The sequence below is a fragment of the Nematolebias whitei genome, chromosome 5 (assembly GCF_014905685.2).
Source record: "Nematolebias whitei isolate Nwh7 chromosome 5, NemWhi1, whole genome shotgun sequence".
Classification (NCBI taxonomy): domain Eukaryota; kingdom Metazoa; phylum Chordata; class Actinopteri; order Cyprinodontiformes; family Rivulidae; genus Nematolebias; species Nematolebias whitei.
In genome coordinates, this window is record NC_056502.1 from 24405388 (window position 1) to 24429056 (window position 23669).

The window sequence follows — 23669 nt, forward strand, 5'->3', positions numbered from 1 at the left end:
TCTATCTATCTATCTATCTATCTATCTATCTATCTATCTATCTATCTGTCTATCTGTCTATCTGTCTATCTATCTATCTGTCTATCTGTCTATCTGTCTATCTGTCTATCTGTCTGTCTGTCTGTCTGTCTGTCTTATCATCTATCATCTATCATCTATCATCTATCTATATCTATCTATTTCTCTCGCTCGCTCTCTATTTCTCTCTCTCTATCTATATCTATCTCTCTCTCTATCTATTTATATCTCTATCTATCTAGATCTAGATCTAGATCAATAACTATTTCTACCTTTTCATGTATTCTTTGTGATGGTATTTCAGGGCCACATACAACCATCATTTTGAGTCATTTTCTGTGTCTGTGAGGTTGTCGGCATCTTTAGATATAGTTCTGTGTTTGAAGGGCTATTTTTAAAAACAAAAAAAAAGTTGTTTTGGAAAAATTGTGTTTCTGTGTGAACAAGGTCTAAATTAGAAACTGCACTGCCTCTTAGTTATTTTTTGTTGTTGTTTTTTAGCATACTTCAATAATGTTTTGGGGTCTGTTGCAGATTTGTCTTTTTTTGTTTCTTTTTGTCTTGACTGTAACATTCAACTCTGGAGCTGCATCTTTCAGATATGAAGAGAAAACACCTCACTTGTTTGACAGACTTGTCTCAAACGGCAAACCGATTAAGAACCACATAGAGATGCTGATAAAATGACTACATGCAATCATCATCTCCCCCCGTATCTCCTGTCTTTTTCTCTCCTACACAGTGGCACACTGTTTTTTTCCTTCTGTCTAGTTATTTTGTACCACCTCTTTCTCTCTCTCTCTCTCTCTAACACATACATTCATGCACACTTCCACTTTCAGAAAACCAAATCTATAAACAGATGGATTATTGCATATGTTGTTTGTATATATAATTTAGGTCTGAAGGAGGGGTTTAATGAGACGTTGGCGATGTATCAAAATTTTTGTTGACAGGCCACTAATTCAATAAGGCACTGGTCAGAATGGGCAGCAGGGGCTCGCGGCGGAGGAGGGAGAGTAAACTTTAGACTGACGCTTAGGCTGATTTGAGTTGTTTGTCACTGCGGGTAGCAATTACCTGGACCGGCCTGGCTAGGCGTAAACTTCCAGATCAAAAAGATAACCCTTTGCCAAGCCAGGAGGAGGCCATGTTGATCCATTCTGCAGCCTGGTCTGCTCTGTTTGAACACACTCGGGCCGAGCTTCCCCACCTGTTGATTCTTCCTTCACGTCTGCGTTTGTGCTGGCAGCAGTGGAAGCTCTGGCAGCTTCGGCTTGGTGGCTCAAATTGACAAAGTAGCAGGTTAACTGAGATGTGCAGATATAATATGGCGCCGGGTCAATCGCAGAGATGGATGGAGTGAAAGGGGTGTACCTGCAGTACTGTTTTTTTCAGACTATAAGGCGCACTTAAAATCCTTTAATTTTCTCTAAAATCGACAATGAACCTTATGTATTATTTCTGGTTGTGCTTACTGACCTTGAACCGATTTTATGTGGTTATTGTGAATGAGTTGAATAAAGATTGACTTATCTGACTGTTTTGTTTCGCTTAATGCGCCTTATGTATGAAAACAGACCCGTTCATTGATATTGCGCCTTATAATCCGAAAAATACGGTAGCTTCACATGGGATGCAGCACAGCAGCTGCAAAAAGAGGAAGCAGTGCAGGCTTTATAAGTGGGCAGGAATACACAAGGGGGACTTCATAGAAAAAATTGATAACTTCAGCTAAAACCAAAATAATAACTGCACTATTATTATGGCTGCACTAAAATTCACAGGGGGACTCCATTAAAGAGCTGTTGTCACTGGCCAGCACAGAGGCACATTTTAATAACACTAATTATATTCTTAAGCCATTCCAACCTCCTTGGAAATTACCAACAGCTGTAATAATGTAATCCTACAGTTGCATTAACAGAGTTGTGTATTTCCCTGTCTTTATCTAATTACCTAACCACGGTCATCACCACAGTGCTGCAGTGAGTCCTTCCCTTTGTTCGCATCATGACTGGGAGAAAGCAAATCTGAAGCAGCCAACTGTGAACGACGCATACAGTAAGCTGCGTGGGAGAGAATGCACTGTGATCTTAACATCCACGCATCGCTGGAACTTGTGGCTATGAGGAGGACAGCTTTTGAAAATGTCAGTTCCTCTTTCTATTTTTATCCACTCACACCCCTCCCTCTCATCTTCTATGCTTTGTCACTTTTTGATTTCGTTTGCACACCACTTGTGCTTTATTCTGAGCTGTCACAACGCACACGAGCTCTCGTTGATGGATACCTCTGTTCCACGCTTGAATTTTTTCCTGCTTTCGCTTATAGTAGCTCACTGAGCCGTTGGCAAACAGAGGGAGTCTCCAAAACTGTCTTGAAACAAACACCTGTACACCAAAGGAGAATGTCTTTCTGCGTAAATTCTGTATTCCTGCCAGCGACAATTGTCCATCCTCCTTAAAGTAAGTCATTCTCATCACGTAGCTGCAAATATGTAGTGGATTTCTGTGGAAAAGTTATAAACATAACAAATATCTTACCTGTTTCAGAAAACTCTTTGAACAGCCCAAGTTTGCAGAACTTTGGAAGTTTAATTCTAACTGGACTGATGACTTCATGGCTAATAGTAGCAAAGTCAAGACTGAAGTGGATTTCTGACTAAATAAAACTTGTCTTGAATATTTTGGGAAAAAAAAAAAAAAAAAAAAACACCTACATATTTACATTTTTAAGCCCACTCCAGAAGAAATGGACACCTTTATTATTTGGTTTGCTTTTCTAGTTTATAATGACAAACTTTCTGTGGGTTGCACCGTTACCGACTCATCTTAGTGGTCCATTAAAATGATTTTCTCACCAAATTTTGAACAATGATTGGAGAAATTTCACTTATTACTTCCTCTGCAACAAGAAAAGATCATGTTTTAGAGGCTGTTTTAAAAGAATTGTTTATGGATAATGAAAACAATTGCAAATTTATTTTACAACTAATAATACAATAGTCCCTTGCTACTTCACAGTTCATTTTTCACAGATTCGCTCTATCGCGGTTTTTCAAAGTAAGATTGATCATGACACACAGTTGGCTGATTGATGGTTGAGCCGCATGATCAGCATGGAATTTTTATTTTAAATAAATTATTTTAAATTATTTCGCATCTGTGTGCAGCTTACAGCTGCGGGAGAAGCTTCCCTCTGCAGCTGATCAGCTGATATCTGCTCTGCAGAGGAGAAGTGGGCGTGGCCGAGAAAGCTAACATGTGACAGAGTGCAGCCGGAGGCAGAGAGCGGAGATCATGACATTCTGTGATATATATATATATATATATATATATATATATATATATATACTATTACTTACTACTTGTACTATCATTCCTACTTCGCGGTTTTTCAGGATAGGGATCCCCAATGATAAATGAGGGCTTACTGTATACGTTACTAGTTTTACATCGTAATCTTTTTTATCATAAAAAATAAATGGGGTTAAACTCTGCTAAATTATGTAACATGTTTCTACAACTCTTCCTGACAAAAGTAAAAACAAATTGATGACGCAGAGAAAATGCATTTATTTTAGTAATGAGCAGATTTAGTGGTTAAAGCCTTCTTTCCATTTTGGTATTTTCCTAACCACCAGTTGTTATATTTTCCCCAAAGTACAAACAGGTAGAAGGAGCTTCGGTGGCTGAAAGACACTGGGTTAGGGTCTCTCTTTAAATGGATCCAGTTTCTATCATAATACCACAGTCATAAAGTCAGAACCGCTCAGTTTACTGAAGGACCACAGGTCTGAAATAATGTGTACTCCGAACAGAGAGAGCTGTCTCTGCATCCTCGCATACTTTCCTGGTACACTGCCAGCGTGTCCGCACTTTATGGGGTGAAAGTCCAAAAATGTCATCTGCATGGTTGTCTGTAAATGCACAAACCACTCATTTGGTGGAAATTACAGTCTGTGGTTGCTCCAAAACAGCACAAAATTTCTTATAAGGCCTGTTGTTTGCATTTTAGGTGTTGCTTCTCCCTTCATTATAACATATAGGGTGTGTTCAATACACAGAAAATTGCCCTCACGAGACCTTACCACAGGGGAGCCCTTGTTTCCATTTACAGTAAATGTGGACAGCTTTGCTGTAAGTCTGAAATTCTTTAGGCCAGCCGAGGGAGCGTATGTTTACCGTTTATTATAGCACAATGAAAGCTGTGTTTTACACCTTCACAATCGTTGCAGTTTGATTCCAACCTTCCAAATTGTGATTTCCTGTGTTGCTGTTTGCGTGGCCACTCTCTCCGGCCTATAACCAGTCTCTGTATCAGCTGTCCGCTCCATCTCGTTAAGCAACTTTCCTGTCAATCATTGCCACAGTGGCAGTTTTGTTCCTGGTCCTTCTCAGCAGAAACCCTCACTCTGAGGAACAGAGGACAAAGGGATGACGGATGGGCGAAGATCCCTGACAGGGAAGTACAGTATGGAAGGTGTGTGCTGTAAAGGATGACAATGAACACCATTCATGCTGACACAATGCAGCTTAGCCCGGCGAAGCTGTGAGTGTAGCCCGGCACAACATTCGGCCATCAGCTGCTCTCAGCTTGGGGTGATCACCGAGGCCTGAACAACACTCCCATTGACTGAAACAAGTAAAACAAGAGGAAACACACCAAATTAATGACCTAGCATTTTTTGGAGGAATGCATATTGCCTGCTTTCTCTCATGTCAGAGTTCAACCTAGATCATCTAATGTTAAACATGTTGGGAAATGATGGAGCTATAGGAGTTAAGATTATAAAACCACCTTGAAAATACCATCATGCAATATCTTGCACATTATCACTGGGAGTATGTGTTGTGAAAAACTCTCAGCTCCTACATCAAACTTTACTTCAATGTCTGTAAAACTGGTAGCTCTATAGCTATTTTTGTGTTTGCTGAGGTTGACTAGTTAAGACAGACAACTTGAATTGGGTTGACTCCAGAAGTTAACCAGTTATAGATTCAGTGATTACTTTCTGATCGTTTCATTAAAATTCATCCAGTGCTTCGTGAGACATTTTACTCCTTACCCATAAGCTGCTATATTCATATCCATCTGCTCACTACAGACTCATGTTCAGGCTGCTGTTTACTGGCAATACACTGTATTATATTAAATTCAATTCAGTTTATTTATATAGCGCCAAGTCACAACAGAAGTCATATCAGGGCACTGAACAGAAACATTCTTATAAAAACAAGTTAACAGAAATATTAATGTATATAAATAATAATTTAACATTATTTATCTGAGGAGCAGACTGCTTTGAATTCAACTCCATCACAGAACCCTCAACTTGAGCAACCATGAAGGTGACAGTGGAAAGGAAAAACTCCCTCATGAGGAAGAAACCTTTAGCAGAACCAGCTCAGGACAAGCGGCCATCTGCTCCGACCGGCTGAGTTTGAGAGGAACAAGAAGGAGGAACAGATACACAATGGCAGGTCACGTTAAGATAGAAATAATATCAAATGAAAACTATTCAATTTTAGCAAATCATTTAAGGAAATGAGGTCAAGTTTGTTCTCTAGTAGTCTAAGCCTATAGCAGCATAACAAGCCAACCCTAACTATAGGATTTATCAAAAAGTAAAGTCTTAAGCCCAGTCTTAAACTGGACAATGTGTCAGCCTCATGGACAGAAACTGGAAGTTGGTTCCACAAGAGAGGAACCTGATAACTGAAAGATCTTCCTCCCTTTCTGCTCTTGGAAACTCTAGGGACCACGAGTAAACCTGCAGTCTGAGAGTTATGTGCTCTGTTAGGAAAATATGAAACAATAAGATCTGTAATATAAGATGTAGCTAGGTTGTTGAGAGCTTTGTAGGTTAGAAATAAGATTTTGAATTCAATTCTGGATTTGACAGGGAGCCAATGGAGAGAAGCTAAAACTGGAGAGATGTGATCTCTCCCACTAACTCCAGTTAAGACTCTGGCAGCAGCATTTTGGATCAACGTAAGACTTTTTAAAGAAGTATTTAGACACCCATATAACAAACCATTGCAACAGTTCAGTCTAGACGTGGCATTATTATTGTTTAGCATATATCTTAGATCCTTGTATACTGTTTCCTTTTTATATAGTTTATATACTGTTTGTTATTTTTGGGTGTAACTGGGACCTTGAGTACACAATTTTGTTCCACCTTATGTACCCACATGTGATGCAAATGACAACAAAGAACCTTGAACCTTGCTAAGACCCCCCCCCCCCACACACACACACACACACACACACAGGCAGAACTATTATCGCCCTCTGTTCAAAGAGCTATCTGTAACAGGTAAGATATTAGTTGTTTATTGCTTTGCCTGTCTTTTGGCAGCAGATAATAAATTTGGGATATTTGGACAAATGCTGCAAAGAATGAGAGACTTAAGTCGAGTAGCGTGAAAGGAAAAACACACATAAGGGTCACACTTAGAGCAGAAGAGGATCATCTTTTCCTTCTGACTCATCCCATCTTCTGGCTGTGAGTCCCACCCGGCCACCACGTGTTGCTGGCCTGCACAGATCCATGTCCCCTCTGCCTTCCCTCTGATCAGTAGCTCTGCCGCCCGCTCACTCCAACAAGCCGGCTCGCCGTTTGTGTGAGCGTGTTTATTTTAGAACGTGTGACTCACACTTCCTGTGCTCTGCCAGTGAGGCGAGTCTCTCTGGAACAGCAGGACCTCCGCTCATTCTCAATTCTCTCTTTCTCTTTCTGTTTCTCCCCGACCCCATCCTTTCCTTGCTTGCTGCTGATAGGCCCGTCCCGAGGTCTGCGTATTGCATGGGGGCTCGTTTGAATGGATCCCACACTGGAATCCATTTACAGATGCTGGTTGAAGCTGGAAGGAGGCGTGTTCAGAGCATTTTGTCACGCACTCCTTTTACAGTAAGATGCGTTTGGTGATAAGAAGGTGATGATTGCAGCGAAGCAGCTTCAGGTTCTGTTGCAGAGCGGGACCCCCCCATGTCTGTAATCTGGTCTGTGGGCAGTGTGCCACAAACGTGTGTGAGTTAAAGAAACAGCAGCAAAAATAATAATAACTGCAATGAAACGAGATTTTCCTGAGATTTCTTCCATTTCCTCCTCATGTTTGTATAGTGGAGACATTCATTCAGTGTCTTCCTCTCGCCCTCTTTCTCCATCACTCATTTTTCTGGCCTCTCTCTCCCTCTCTTTCAGCTACACACCCACTCAAGCAGTCATATCCGCTCTCACTCTCTGGCTCTCCCTGCTCGTCTCGCAGTGCCTGTGAAGCGTCTCTGAGGGGGAAGACCAGTCTGCTGTCAGGTAATCTAAACTCTCTTACTCCATGCCTCACTCACACTCTCCGCTTTTTATTTGTATTTTTTTCCTCTTTTATTTGAAACCATCTGAAATTGCTCCACTTTGTGGTTCATTGATGCAAATTTTTGCCTTTTTTGCCCATCTTGTAATAAAGCGTCTGAGCTGATGTTTGAGGATGTTATTTTGCGTTTTCACGTTTCTTATTTAAACGAAGGTAAAACAGACACTTTTAAACTATTTAGATTTTATGACACAAGAGTTTAAATTCATACATTTACATTGAGGCAAAAAAAGTAAGCTACGTGCTCGTGCTCTTTATTTCATTCTGTTGAAAACTTTGGAGCTTTAGAGCTTCTCCTTGTTAGCTTTCGAAGTGCACGCTGAACTATAATTCAACCTGACAATCCTGAAACCACTAAAACACAAAGTATTTAAACTGGTTAAGGTCTTGACCACAAATTAAATGGATGGAAAACTGAACAACCTGCAGTTTACTTTGGATTTTGGGAATTTTTTTTTTGTTTAAGTTGACTAAATCATCAAACTCTGCCTGGATATATCACTGACGCTGTGTTGTAATCCCATCCTGTCGTTGAGGTGTGTGTGTGTGTGTTACCTGCCTCAGCTCCTTCCTGTTGGGTTTTAAGGCTGCCATCGACCTGCAGTTTATGCAATCAGAACCAACACAGCAACGGTTATCAGAGGTCTGCAAAACACCTCCTTCCACCCTGTGGCCTCAGATGTACGGCAAGCCCAGTGCATTCCAGACAAGGTGGCAGAGTGACGCTTCTGGTTCGTGGCGTTTTGTCAGATTTTGTGCTCCTCAGCACAGAAATCTCTCGATGGGTGTGATTCTCACCCTTTCAGGGTCTCTGCTTCGACCGACGCCTGCTCCTGGTTCCACGGGTGCTCGTGCGATCAGTGTTTTTCGAACATGACTGTTTGTTTGTGGTGGGTGCAACAGAACTTTCTGTTTGCCTTCCAGTTGGAGAATGCAGCTGAACTGCTTATTCAGTATCAAATATCGAGCTGCTCCCTTGTGCCAACAGTTTGGCTTGACATCCGAACGTCATCGCTCGAAGGTGGAGATGGATGTCAGGGGTCATGCCAAGCTTGTCAGCGCACGCAGAGGCAACTCGGTTCCCCACCTCACTTCCTACTGTCACAGCGCGTCTGTAGTCAGAGAGGATGCTGGGAGATAAATTTAGACCTCCAGCTCCCTCTCCATCTGCCGTTGCTCAGAGTAGGACGGTTTCCATGGGAACGTGCGCCAGGCTACCACCAGGATGAGAGAGTGGAGAAGAGAGAGCTGTGTGTGTTTGTCTTTACATGTTTGTCAGGTTTATTAATTTAGATGTGCTTTCATAGACATGTTTTTTGTTGTTATTTTTCTTTTGCTTTTCAGAAGCACAGAGGAAGGTTTGTCTGTTCTTAGAGGACAAGATGATTAATGTGTAGGGAGCACAGTTTTTTTTTTTTTTTTTTCTGAATACTTTATGGACATTGTCAAAGTTTTTATCTGTAAAATCACAACAGAATTTAATAACTGCAGGTTGAGCTTAAGTTAAGCTCAATGTTTTCTGGGATTTACGCTCTTTAACCTTAACAGACCCGGCGAACGTGATGAAATGATGCAGTGTGACGACGTGCACACAGAGCGGATGAAGTGCAAGTTTCTGTGTGTTGAGGCTCCCCCGGACATGCAGAGTCTGTTAGTGCTGACGACGTCACCTGCATGTCTATACCCTCTGCACACATTCCTCACTCGTTGTGTCGTCCTGTTTCTGTGACTAAGTCATTAATCACATTCTAGAGGAGACTTCTGGAACTAGTTTACACAACAGATCACTTCATAAGCTGCTGGGCTTAGAATGAGTGGTTCAAAACATGGACGAGGTGGCGGAAAACCTTTGCTTAAATCACTATTGTTGGTTTTAAACTAAAACCACCAACCAATGGAATTTAAAGGGATAGTTCAGATCATTTAGAGTGGGATTCAATTGGTACAACTGTACCTGTTGTAGATAGTTCTTTGAACTAACTCGGTTTGGAGAAATAAAGATAAATTGTTACCAGATTGGCATGCTAACAGCAGTATGAGCGGAGCCAAGACCAAAGACTGTGTCTACAAAACAAAGTCCAATCTTAACATTTTCATTGCTAACAATACATTTTAAACCTTTGTGTTATCAGTTTCACATTATTCCAGCAGGAATATTATCATATTCCACATCAAAAGGAGCCAGTTGAGGTGGTTTGGGCATCTGGTAAGGATAGTCCCTGGGTGCCTCGATGCTTCAGGCATGTCTGACTGGGAGGAGACCCCAGGGAAGACCCAGGACACGCTGGAGAGACTATGTCTCTTGGTTGGCCTGGGAACGCCTTGCGGTCCTCCCAGAAGAGCTGGAAGAGGTGCTGTGGAAAGAGATGTCTGGGCCTCCCTGCTCACGCTGCTGCCCCCGCGACCCGACTTCAGAACAAACGAAAGATAATGATGGATGGATGAAATATTATGATATTCATGAAAAAAAAGCATTTGGCTGCACACAAAGTGCTGCAGCTAACTATACTGAATACTATGTAAGAGATCATGTAATAAATTGGCCACAGTGTAAAAGGTTTGTAAAATAATAGTTTCAAAGTTATTAAACTGACGTTGTTTTAAGACGGCAGCAATCCACCTGACTATTAGCTTAACTAGTTATTGGCTTATCAGTCTGATTAGAATTAAACTCTATCGCTAGACTGAGTTTGTTCAAAGGGCTTTCTACAACAGGTAAGATAATAATTGTTCATTCGCTCTCGACAGAACCCCTCTTCATAATATCTGAATCATCTCTTTAAGGCTGTAAAGCATCCTGCTCACACCTCAGCCTAAAAATAGAACGAACGCCCCCTTGCCCAACCTCACCAGTAAGAGAAGACACATTTACATAACTTGTATTTTTGTCTAGGCTCTCATTGTTATCTTATTCAACCATAATCAGCTTATTTAAATGCATTTTAGTGTGTTTGTGTGTAACAGACACCATTATAATAAGTCATCTGTGTGGAATGAAGATCATGGGAAAGGAAAATCCCTGTCTCCGATGAGTGTAGCTCACCTCGGGGCTCTCCAGACGACCGGCTGCTCATATTTACTGGAGTAGGTTTGGCGTTGCTGTGCGTTTTACTCCAAGGGGAGCAGTGCTATAGGATGTAGGTGTGCTTTTGTCTTCATGTAGGCTACAGTCTGGCGCTCCTTCCCCTCATCTTTCCGGCTCTGTGTTTCTTCGCTCAGACCTGGCAGTCTAGACTGCGATGAATAATGTAAGCAGCATTTTTTTTTCAACTTTAAAAACTGCCTTATTGCCTTGTTTCAAGGCCACATCAACAGCTAGTCATAACCAAACTTAAACTCTGATACATGAACAAAGACATTTGTTACATACGATGTAGAGGAAGACTTTGTTTTCTTGTCTTCTATCCAGATTTTCTTGTTTCTGAATGTAGTTAACAACACTTTTCAATTAGGCTCTAATAAAAGACTACTTTTGTGAGATTATGGTGCATCCCAGTGAGTAGCAAGTCCTTGGCTCAATGTCCCAGAATTGATAATGTTACAGCAGCCATAAAAGCATGGAGGATGAGGAGGATGGATTAAAAAAAAAAAACAAGACAAGTGAATTTTATGGGCTTTTTTTAGGCTAGTTCTGCTGTGTAATGGCTGTGTGCTACCACTGAAAATGTGCTTTAATAAAAGACTGGACTGCTCAGTGAGAAAAAAAACAGACTGGCCATATGATTGGCTCTCATCAGATGTGGAGAAATGTGAAGCCAAGAATCTGTCAAGTTGTTTCCAAACAGAAAGGTGATTATTCTTCTTATTTCACTGGCTCTAATGAAGGCCAACTGCGCTCTCTTTCTCCCACTCTCTTTCTGTGTGTGTGTGTGTGTGTGTGTGTGCATACATATGTGCACATGTTTGTGCACAAGTGCATATGTGTGTGTTGCTCAATATAAAAAAAAAAGGGGCTGTCATTACTGCATTGCCGGCACCATATAATGTATTATTCTGTCGGGTCTGATCATTTAGGCATTGGACTGATTGTTTTCTCTTCTTCTGTGTTTCTTGCTTCTATTTTAAGTTCCTCCCTCAAATTCAAATCTTTTAATCTTGTGAAAGAAACTGTGAATTCACTCAATGTGAAAGTCGCACCACTGCAGACATCTACAGCTGTGAAGGGAGCATGCATGATGTCCTCTTTCACTAAGCGCTCACCTCCAAAGGCTGAAAGGGTTGAAGATGGTATTAGTGTCATATACAGTGAATGATATTTGGATGAGCCTGCGCTAGGACTGTCAGCAGTCAGGGATGGCTGCTGACTGAAAATGTTTTGATTCGCCCGGACCGTTCCTTCGAATGTGCTTTTATTGGCTGCTGTACAAGAATCCCATGTCTTGACTTGAGATTGAATGCGGGGCTTTGTAGTAAGTGGGAAACATCACAGCACATTGATCTTGATAAGGAAGGAGATTTTTGCTGTAGTCTCATCTCTGAGTCTGTGTAACTGGCTATTCTTAGCTCTTCATAAACACAGCTTTCTCATACTGTGTAAGTGGGAAATATTACAATGGATCCATCTTGATTAAAGGTTTCACAGGATTCTCACAGCAGCATCGGATTCACTTTTTGGCCTCTCATAAGCTGTTCAGCCTGGTAGCAGCATGATGTGAGGGGAGCCTTTTCAGCTTGCATCGAGAATCAAGTGGTCTAAGTTTACCTGCGTCAATGGACAGCGCACTTTCTTTGTTGTTAGTTTATCTCTTTGTGTGATTCCTGTTAAAAGCTCAAAATGACATGCTAAACTTAAAGTAGTTATTTCATGCTTTGCTGTATGAAATGTTTACATCTATTTAACACCCATCAAATTTTCATCCGTACAAACTTGTTTCCTTCGCTTATCCGTGGTGGAGTCTCGGAGACAGCAGGTCCATGAGAGAAACCAAGACAGTCCTCTCCCCAGTGACACTATCTAGCTCCATTTGGAGGATTCTAGGGTGTTCTTAGGCCCAAAATGAAACACAGAGAGCATTCCACATTTTTCCAGTTTAAAAAAAAATCATAGCCTCAGACTTACAGGAACTGACTCATCCCAGCCGCTTCACATTTGCGCCCCAGTGCACGCTGAAGTGGTCATAGTTTGAAGACACCAGCAGAACCTCATAATCTGCAAACAGCAGAGATGGAACCCTGAGGTTCCTCCAAACAGAGGGAGATGTCCACAGTAAAACTGTGTTTAAAGTTGAAGAAAGTTACCTCCACATATAACAGATCCAAACTCAGGAGTGGTATCCATCTACCAATTTTCAGAGAGAAGAGGAAGAAAAGATGAAAAATATATAATCACTGATTCTAATTTCTAATTTTTCTCAAAGTTTTCTCAGTTTTTCTCAAATCTATCAGATAAATATGATCAAATCAGCCAAATGGGAACCCTTGGATTCCAGTATCATGTTAAGAAGAAAAGCTGTCCAACAGAATCAACGTGTAACCATTTGTTGGGACTGGTTGTTTCTAAATCAACACTGAGATATAAAAACTAATTTCCATCATTTGAGACCAATATGTAACTCTTAGTATGGCCTCTGTGCTTTGATGTTCTACAACAAATTTTGACTTACTGTAATCACTTCAAAAGATCATTGCTCTGCAAACTGTCATATTCTTGATATGCAGCGCTTTTTTTTCAAGAATTATAGAATTTAAAATGAGATGGATATAAGATTTATTGTCATTCAACAATCTTGAATCAATAGTGGAGTTTATATTCTAAGGTTTAATCACCCCACTATAAAAAGCCTATATATACTGAATTTATCTGACTGTTTTCTAAGAGGAAGAAAAAACGTAAGACTGTCTAGTTGGGATGGGGTTTAAATGAAAGGTTTGCATTTCAAATATAGCTATTGTTTGTGTTATGGCTCAAGGACATCAGCAGGCCAAAAACAGTCTAATCAGGTTGAATCATGCTACAGTCATTTCTAAAGCTGGCGACACATCAGTGACAGAAGTGTGGAAAATGCAATGAACAGCATCTTTAGTCATATCTGAAGTAATCAGTGCAGAGTTCAAGAAAAAAAAAACATGGCTTAACAGAAATTTCTAGATCTTTCTAGATAGCATGACGTTCTTCAAAATCAGTCATGTCACCCACTTTTTTAGCTTTTTCATAATTGGCTTTAAAAACACAGTGGTTGTGTAAACTCAGCCTTCCATAACTGGTTCCCTGATTGTTCGTAGAGGAAACATAGTAGAGTATTGTTTGTACTTCATGTTTCCATCCTCTGTTTCATTGGCTCATGGCAACCTGTTAAATGGTAAATGGACTGTACTTATATAGCACCTTTCTTTCTTATTTCAAGTTACTCAAAGCTCTTTACACTACAATCTGTGTCCTCATTTACCCATTCATACAGCACTCTACTAGATCTCTACAAAGCTAATTGAACAAATCATTCTAAAGAGAATAATCAGTGCTTTATCACATTCATACACCGATGGGACACACATCAGAGGCAATGAGGGGTTCAGTGTCTTGCCCAGGGACACTTCGACATTTGACTGCTGGTGGATTTGAACCCACAACTCTCGCATTGGAGGACGACTGCTCTAACCACTCAGCCACAGCCGCCCTGTTAAAAAAAGAAATGCACCGATTCCAAATTTGTTGACCGATTTTTCTATATTTGTACTGCTCAGACTCAAACAAGCTGATGCATATTTGTCTGATACCAGTTTTACTTAAATATTATTAATTAACAATACAAGATGTCCATCCATCCCTCCCTCTCCTATTTTTTCTGTGCAGGGTTGCAGGGCTGGTGCCTATCTCCTGGCGTCACTGTGCAAAAGGCAGGGTACACAGCTTAGACACTGTTTATCACAGTGTCCTGAGGTTCTTTCATTCAGGATCATTGCGTTTTTAACTATTGTCTGGGGGGTGGGGGTGGGGGGGGGGGGGGTTATGTTTGCTTTGCTTTCCATTGTGCTGTAAGTGAAGTGGAGTCTGAGATTGTCATCATTGTATGTTCCCATACAATGGCAAAATTGGCTCTCTGCATTTAACCTATCCACCACCAGGTGGAGCAGTGGGCAGCTATTGAAGGTGCCCAGGGAGCATTTGGGGTGAGGGTGTGCTGCTCAAAGACGCCACGAGATGTGCAATGACTGGGGATCGAACCTGGGACTTTTTGGTCCCGAGTTGGCTGCACTGCCTTTACCCCATCTCGGTCCCCATCAGGATTATGCTATGCCCTTGCACTTTAAAATGAAAAAAAAAAAAAACAGTTTTGTGGGTATAACATTGTTTTATACTATTTTGTTATTGGTTTTATTGCTCTTTTATATTTGCTGCTGAGCCCTTGGCTAGGACACCCTTGGAAAAGAAATCTTGATCTCTGATGGGATTTTTATCTGGTTAAATAAAGGTTATGATGAATAAGTTATTCCTTCATTTGACTGTAACTATCATCTTTTCTGCTGTTAAAAATCAACAATTAAACTATTGGATGTAAACGACAAGTCAGCTGGACTATAGCAGATCCACGGTAAAAAAGAAAAAAGATTTTTATGTTTTCGTAAAAGTAAAACAAAATAATCTCTGTGCTGCTGAATAACATCTGTTTTTAGCAGTTATTGGCCACATCAACATTGTTAGCGAAGCTAAAATTAAAAGTGGATACTGTGACTAGCCCAGATTGAAATGTTCAAATCCAAATCAAAAACCTGCTAACGTCCTGATCCACTGTGGTTTATGATAGAATTTAAAAACACAATTTAACAATCAAAGCTGTAATCCTCACTTCTGACGTTCAGATCTTCCAGTTATCAGACTCCTCTTTTATGGAACCAACTTCCAGTTTCTGTCCGTAAGGCTGACACATTGTCCAGTTTTAAGACTGGGCTTAAGACTTTACTTCTTGATAAATCCTATACAGTGCCTTGCGAAAGTATTCGGCCCCCTTGAACTTTTCAACCTTTTGCCACATTTCAGGCTTCAAACATAAAGATATAAAATTTTAATTTTTTGTAAAGAATCAACAAGTGGGACACAATCGTGAAGTGGAATTAAATTTATTGGATGTGTCAAACTTTTTTAACAAATAAAAAACTGAAAAGTGGGGCGTGCAATATTATTCGGCCCCTTTACTTTCAGTGCAGCAACTCACTCCAGAAGTTCAGTGAGGATCTATGAATGATCCAATGTTGTCCCAAATGACTGATGATGATAAATAGAATCGGCAGCACGGTGGCGCAACTGGTAGAGCTGCTGCCTCTCAGTGAGAAGGTCCCTGGTTCAAACCCCGGTCCAGGGGCCTTTCTGGGTGGAGTTTGCATGTTCTCTCCGTGCATGCGTGGGTTTTCTCCGGGTGCTCCGGTTTCCTCCCACAGACGAAAAACATGCATGTTAGGCTGATTGGTAACTCTAAATTGTCCCTAGGTGTGAGTGTGAGAGTGAATGTTTGTTTGTCTCGTTTGTCTCTATGTGGCCCTGTGATGGACTTGCGACCCGTCCAGGGTGTACCCCGCCCCTCGCACAGTAATTGCTGGACATGGGCACCAGCGACCCCCGTGACCCAAAATGGAACAAACGGGTAAAGAAAATGGATGGATGGATGGATAAATAGAATCCACCTGTGTGTAATCAAGTCTCCGTATAAATGCACCTGCTCTGTGATAGTCTCAGGGTTCTGTTCAAAGCACAGAGAGCATCATGAATGGTGTACCACAAGGCTCAGTCTTAGGACCCACCCTCTTTACAATCTACATACATAATGTAGGTAAAAACATCCCTAATGCATCCATACATTTCTATGCTGATGACACAGTTGTTTATTGTCGAGCTAAAACTGTTGCTAAGGCTTTCCAGCTTTTGAAATCTGCATTCAACATCATCCAGACTGATTTGTTTCGCCTCATACTTGTCCTAAATGCCGACAAAACCAAAGGGATGCTTTTTTCAAATAGGAAGTTGGTCCCAGCAGTTCTTCCTCCGATTTTATCCTTAAATTATGTCCCCGTTGAGTTTGTTGATTCCTATAAATATTTGGGTATCTTGGTCGACTCACATCTCTCTTTTAAGCTCCATGTGGAAAACTTGGTAAAGAAACTGAAAGTTAAACTGGGTTTCTTTTTCAGAAACAGATCCTGTCTAACCCTGAATGCTAGAAAACGCCTTGTATCTGTGACTTTCCTTCCCTCCATTGATTACGGTGACATTATTTACATGAACGCTCCTACAAGAACCCTGCAGATGTTGGATGCTGTCTATCATGGTGCACTAAGATTCATAACTGGCTGTGATTATCGTACCCACCACTGCACCCTGTATTCACTGGTTAACTGGTCATCATTAACTTCACGCAGACTCTCTCACTGGTACATTTTCATCTTTAAATCGCTTCTTGGTCTGCTGCCTTCATACATCTCCTCCTACATGTCTCTGCGTGAGTGCAGCTCTCAGGACATTATTACCTGCAGTGTTCCCTCAATGAGGACTGAACTAGGCAAAAGGACCTTCTCCTACTCCGCTCCCGTTTCCTGGAATATCTTACAAAAAGATATGAAGCTCTCGACCTTGACCTCTCTAAGTGGCTTTAAGAATCTGTTGGACTTCTGGCAAAGACCACTGCAGACATGTTCCTGTTTTTAGTTTTCTACATTCGCCTTAGAATCTAGCTGTTTTTTTTTGTTGTTGTTGTTGTTACCTTTTCCTTTTAGCCATCCTATTTGTAAACCCCCCCCCCCCCCCCCAAAAAAAAAAAAACCTGCAGTATGATTTTTTATAATTGTTTATTGTTGTTGCTGTTGTCCATTGTTGTCATCTTTCTTTGTTGAAATCAGGTCTCTCTTGTAAATGAGTCCTCGAGGCTCAATGGGATTTACCTGTCTAAATAAAGGTTGAATGAAAAAAATGAAGACCAAGGAACACACCAGGCATGTCCAAGATACGGTTGTGGAGAAGTTTAAAGCCGGATTTGGATACAAAAAGATTTCCCAAGCTTTAAACATCCTAAGGAGCACTGTGCAAGCAATCATTGAAATGGAAGGAGTATCAGACCACTGCAAATCTACCAAGACCCGGCCGTCCCTCTAAACTTTCATCTTGAACAAGGAGAAGACTGATCAGAGATGCAGCCAAGAGGCCCATGATCACTCTGGATGAACTGCAGAGATCTACAGCTGAGGTGGGAGAGTCTGTCCATAGGACAACAATCAGTCGTACACTGCACAAATCTGGCCTTTATGGAAGAGTGGCAAGAAGAAAGTCATTTCTCAAAGATATCCATAAAAAGTGTTGTTTAAAGTTTGCCATAAGCACCTGGGAGACACCAAACATGTGGAAGAAGGTGCTCTGGTCACATGAAACCAAAATCAAACTGTTTGGCCACAATGCAAAATGATATGTTTGACGTAAAAGCAACACAGCTCATCACCCTGAACACACCATCCCCACTGTCAAACATGGTGGTGGCAGCATCATGGTTTGGGCCTGTTTTTCGTCCGCAGGGACAGGGAAGATGATCAGAATTGATGGGAAGATGGATGGGGCCAAATACAGGACCATTCTGGAAGAAAACCTGTTTGAGTCTGCAAGAGACCTGAGACTGGGACGGAGATTTATCTTCCAACAGGACAATGATCCAAAACATAAAGACAAATCTACAATGGAATGGTTCACTAATAAACATATCCAGGTGTTGGAATGGCCAAGTCAAAGTCCAGACCTGAATCAAATCGAGAATCTGTGGAAAGAGCTGAAGACTGCTGTTCACAAACGCTCTCCATCCAACCTCACTGAGCTCGAGCTGTTTTGCAAGAAAGAATGGAGAAGAATTTCAGTCTCTCCATGTGTAAAACTGATAGAGACATACCCCAAGAGACTTGCAGCTGGAACTGCAGCAAAAGGCGGCGCTACAAAGTATTAACGCAAGGAGGCCGAATAATATTGCACGCCCCACTTTTCAGTTTTTTATTTGTTAAAAAAGTTTGACACATCCAATAAATTTAATTCTACTTCATGATTGTGTCCCACTTGTTGTTGATTCTTCACAAAAAATTAAAAATTTATATCTTTATGTTTGAAGCCTGAAATGTGGCAAAAGGTTGAAAAGTTCAAGGGGGCCGAATACTTTCGCAAGGCACTGTAGTTAGGGTTGGATTGTTATGCTGCCTTAAGCTACTACTGGAGAACAAATTGACCTCATTTCCTTAAATGAATTGTTAAAATTTAATAGTTTTCATTTGATACTATTTCTATCTTAACATGTGATTCTCGACCTGCCATTGTGTATCTGTTCCTCTTTCCTGTTCCTCTCAAACCCAGCCGGTCGAAGCAGATGGCCGCTTGTCCTGAGCCTGGTTCTGTTAAAGGTTTCTTCATCACGAGGGAGTTTTTCCTTTCTACTGTTGCCTTCGTGCTTGCTCAAGATGAGAGTTCTTTGATAGAGTTAATTTCTAAACAGTCTGCTCCTCAGATAAATTGTGTTAAAATATTATTTTGTATATAAATGTTTTTGTTAACTTATTTTTACATATGGATGTTTCTGTTCAGTGACCTGAGATGACCTCTGTTGTGACTTGGCGCAATATAAATAAATTGAATTGAATTGAAATTGAATTGACTTGCAACTCAGATTGAAAGTCAACTACATGAAGAGCAGAGAATATTCATCTGTAGAAAATTATGTTTCCATCTAACAGCCTCTTTAACTTTTGTTTTACTCTGATTTTATTTCTAAACACCCCACAGATGCTCTATACAGCAAAGTTGAGGTTTTCGCCACTCAGTAAAAGATTGACTGATCTTTTTACAGTTACAAATCAGCAGGCATAAAATCAGCCACACTCTGCAGTAGTATCATGGCTATTTCTGGTTGGCGTTTAAATTTTGTTTTGGTCCTTTACACCTGCTTTTATATTAACTTTTATATATAAGCATATCTATAAATTATTATTATTATTATTTAATGTTGTGAGTGTGGCATGCAATGTTGCTGGGTGTCAGAATGACTGCAGAGCACTGTTTAGACCAAGTGTATTTCAACAAACCAGCAGTAGACATGATACTATAGACCACAAAGCATAGCAAAATACGGACTTTGAGCATGTGCATTAGTAACTGTAAAATGGTCAATAAGCAGAGCTGTGCAGAGGCTCATCTGTGTTGCATTCAGTAGCCTGGAAAAAAATCAGATTTTTGAGTGTTAACTGGCCGGTCACTGGTTTTGGCTATCCATCTGTCCATTAGCTTTTACCTGCTTCTTCCTTTTTGGGTTATGGCGGTCACTGGTGCCCTCAGCAGTCGCTGTGCAAGAGGCAGGGGACACCCTGGACCGGTCTCCAGTCCATCACAGGGCCACATAGAAACAAACGAGACAAACATCCTGATGCATGCTCAATAATCCAGGTAGAAAAATCTAAAAAAGTTAAGTCTGGTCCTCTGGACTTTCAAAAAACAAAACAAAACAAACAAAAAAATGTAGAAACGTTTCATCTTTCATCCGAAAGACTTCTTCAGTCTGAGGTGCTGTATTCAGCTCAGTCTTATAAATAGCACCTTTTCAGAGTGGCTGTCAGCATCAAACTGGTTGATCCACTCTGTTTATTTGTTTTGTTTTGTTTTTTGAATGTCCAGAGGACCAGACTTAACTTTTTTTAGAAACTAGACAAACAATTCGCACTCTCACTCATACCTAGGAACAATTTAAGATAAGATCAAATAAGCGCTTTATTGATGCCGCAGGAAATTGTTGTGCCAGAGTTTCAATACAAAGGAACATACACAAGGAATCACACTAGATATAACGATAAATAAATCAATAATATTTAGAGTTACCAATCAGACTAACATGCATGTTTTTGGTCTGTGGGAGGAAAACGGAGTACCTGGAGGAAACCCACACATGCACGGAGAGAACATGCAAACTCCACCCAGAAAGGTCCCCAGCCGAGATTTGAACTGTCAACCTGCTCGCTGAGAGGCAGCAGCTCAACCAACTGTGCCACACTGGTTTTGACTAATTAGGCTAAATATCAACGAGTACTGATCACGAGCAGGTTCTCCTGTGCATCTCCAATTATATAAAAAAAAAAAAATAAGTCATTGCTTCTACTCTTCAAACCATTTTAATTGTTTTATAATGAGCTCTGATTTAGTTACCAAAAATTTGCTCTTATTTAGAAAAAAATATAATCTACAAATAATTTTTCTATTTTTGAACTTTTTTGTAAACAAGACAAATGAACGCTATATTTTACACTTGGGTGTTCTTTGTGACAGAACCTTTTTAATTTAACAAATGCATAGCTTTGACATGTTATCTTTTTGTGACTCGTTTTCCTGTATTTCTGTTTTTTTTTTTTTTAGATGCACTCAGATGCTGAATAGCTACAATTCTTATCAACCACCAAAGAAAATGTGCAGAAGACCTTGGGTGGACTATTACAATGGCTGGCGATCAACAGAAACTTAGCTGCTTTGCACAAAGAAAATGTCCATGTTTATCTGCATTTCTGCTACTCACTGGGGAATTTTTAGTGATGCCTCAACTGACCACCTTGAATAACTCTGGGCCCACACTGAAAAAAGTTCTCCATTCTGATTTACAGTTCTGTCTGTCAAGGTTTCCCTGCCCCTGATCTCTCTGTTGTCATGCATTTGGACCAATGAGGCTCAGAGATCCTTTTATCACATGTCTGTGAGGTCTCCTCCTCACTCTATGGAGGCTGAGCCCAGCCGTCCGGCTAATGGGGAGCGCTCTGGAAGGCAAGTATCACAGCATGTAACGGCTGAATCTTCATTAGGAACCTGTCCACCTCAGCAACCCCAGCAGCCTCCCAATCCTCGTCCTGTACACAGAGCCCTGGGCCGCTTACAAAATCGGCAACCCAAACGTACTGACCTGCTTCGGTTACAGCAACAACAAGCAGCAGCATGGCAACACTCAGACACACCAGGTCCCTCAGGGGGCAGTTTTTTCTCTACAACTTCATCTGCAACCTCATCCCTCCCTTCTACTTCCTCCACCCAGGGTGACCATGGTCATGGAGTGCCATTGCACTCCAGTCAAGAGGGTCTAGAAGGTCTTAGCTCACCCAGAAAAGGGGAGAAAAAAACACAAAAACCAGGGAAATATGTGTGCTCTTATTGTGGCCGGCCATGCGCCAAACCAAGTGTTCTTGAGAAGCACATACGTTCTCATACAGGAGAAAGACCCTACCCTTGTGGTCCCTGTGACTTTTCTTTCAAGACCAAGAGCAATCTCTACAAGCACCGCAAGTCCCATGCCCATCGCATTAAAGTAGGTCTTGCAACCAGTCGTGATGAGCCAAGTTTGAGTGGACCTGAGGGTAGTAGTGTTGGAGAAGATCCTGAAGAGCACACAGAGGGAGAAAGCACTGAGTCTGAGGAAGAAACAGGCCAGCACAGAAAATCGTCCTCTAAAGAGATGCTCCGACAGCAGAAAAAAGGAAGTAAGGAGCGGCTGGGAGGCTCGGAGGAGAGCCAAAGACCTGAGGACTCCCAGGCTGTCAAACAAAGATTGGCACTGAGACTTAGTGAAAGGAAACGAGGCCCCTTGGTCTCTCCAGATGACCCTCCCTCCTCCCTTTCGACCTCGTCCTCCTCCCTTGGCCCTGGTAGTAAGGGCAGCACAGAGTCTGGTTACTTTTCTGGATCCGGCAGTACTGACCTGTCCCAAGTTAGTCCACCTAGTTCGAGTGCCAAAACCTATGCAGAAATTATTTTAGGAAAGTATGGAAGGCTGGGAGGGCAGCAGCGCAATCCCCACCAGCAACAACTTCATTCTTCACATTCCTCATCTTCAAGAATTGAGGAAAAGAGCATTCCTTTTGCGGTGCCCAAAACTCAAGTAATAGAACACATTACCAAGCTTATTACTATCAATGAAGCAGTTGTAGACACGAGTGAGATTGACAGTGTCAAGCCCAGACGTTCTTCTCTGTCCAGAAAGAGCAGTACAGAGTCACCCAAATTTATTGCACCTAGAGATCCTTATGCATTTGATCCAAAAATAGAAACTGTAGGAACCAGTGGTTTGAGACACTTCCAGAACCCTGAGGCAGATCCATTGGGAATGCAGGAGCTGTCAGCAGTGCCTCTTCATAGAAGTCACTCGTTACCATCATCTACTAGTCAAGAAGACCCCTTCACCTCAGTCGCCATGTCTCCAAGATGTTATGGCCTTAGTCAGTCATTTGATGAGCAACAAGCAGTGGTAGCAGAGATGAGAGGTGTCCAACGTACACTCAGACGCCAACCTGCCATAGAGGTTCCTCTTGGAGCAGAAGTAATGTTAGAGGAGGCCACTCCCACATCACTGTCTTTCTCATCAACAAGTACTGAATCAGCCAAGCAGTCACAACAGCAGCAAAAGAGTCCACATATACTTGAATGTTCAGTATGTGACTCCTGCTTTCATCGCAGTGAAGACTATGAAGTTCACAGAGGTATCTGTCCTGGAAGAGAACAAGAGGTCGGGCATGCAACTAAAGTAAGCAGGGATGACCGGCCTCTGTTGATGCACTCTAAGTTCCGAGCACTTGCCATGGCTGTAAGGAAGAGAAGGAAAGAGGAGAGCCTGGAGGAAGATCCTCCTAGCCCTGGAACTGTACCCATGCCATGCAGTTCTACAAGTCTCATTTCAGTTCAAAGCAGACCAGAGCAGAGCCAATCACTTTCAGGTATCTTTATGTATCATTGTTGAATTACATACAAGAAAATATTTTTATTAGCAAAAATGTTTGTATTTAAAATCCTGTTTTGAATTAAAATACCCGACCGAATAGCCAGATCAAAGACGTAAGGAATTTGTACATCTGTGAAATAGCATAGTACTATAAACAGTAGTTACATCCCCAATTTTTCCTACTTTGTTGCAATTTATGTGATGAGTTTATGTGCTTTTTTTTCTGTCTGTCTCAAGGTGCTACTTTACAGACTGAGCCAAACAAGAAACAGCAAGACAGGAAGGGTGTTTCTGTCATCCAACACACTAGCTCTTTTGAGAAACAGGAGAGTGTATCTATGGAAAGCAAGGAACTGGACCTCAGAAAGAATCAGCCAACACAACAGCCTGAGCCAAAACCATCCCCACCCACATCACGCCTCGTCCGTCAGCCAAACATCCAAGTGCCGGAGATCTTTGTTACTGAGGAACTTGATGCTGACATGCCCTCTTTGTCACCCCCAGTGAGAGCTTCCTCATCTAAGGTATGTATGTGTGTATATATATATATATATATATATATATATATATATACACACAT

The 23669-nt window shown here is 41.3% G+C and overlaps 1 protein-coding gene and 1 long non-coding RNA gene across 2 annotated transcripts in view; both read left to right on the forward strand.

Annotated features, from left to right (window-relative positions):
• Window positions 1-20871, forward strand: part of LOC119410138 — a 54961-nt gene extending 34090 nt beyond the window's left edge. Inside the window, exons 2-3 of the long non-coding RNA XR_005186823.1 lie at window positions 7232-7339; window positions 20749-20871. This is a non-coding gene — a long non-coding RNA (uncharacterized LOC119410138). The remainder of the gene's footprint in view (window positions 1-7231; window positions 7340-20748) is intronic.
• A 165-nt stretch (window positions 20872-21036) lies between these two features.
• The window catches only part of LOC119410336 (transcription factor HIVEP3), a 25890-nt gene continuing 23257 nt past the window's right edge, over window positions 21037-23669 (forward strand). Inside the window, exons 1-2 of the mRNA XM_037677246.1 lie at window positions 21037-23084; window positions 23327-23613. Coding sequence (XP_037533174.1) covers window positions 21074-23084; window positions 23327-23613 — 2298 coding nt within the window. The 5' untranslated portion in view covers window positions 21037-21073. The remainder of the gene's footprint in view (window positions 23085-23326; window positions 23614-23669) is intronic.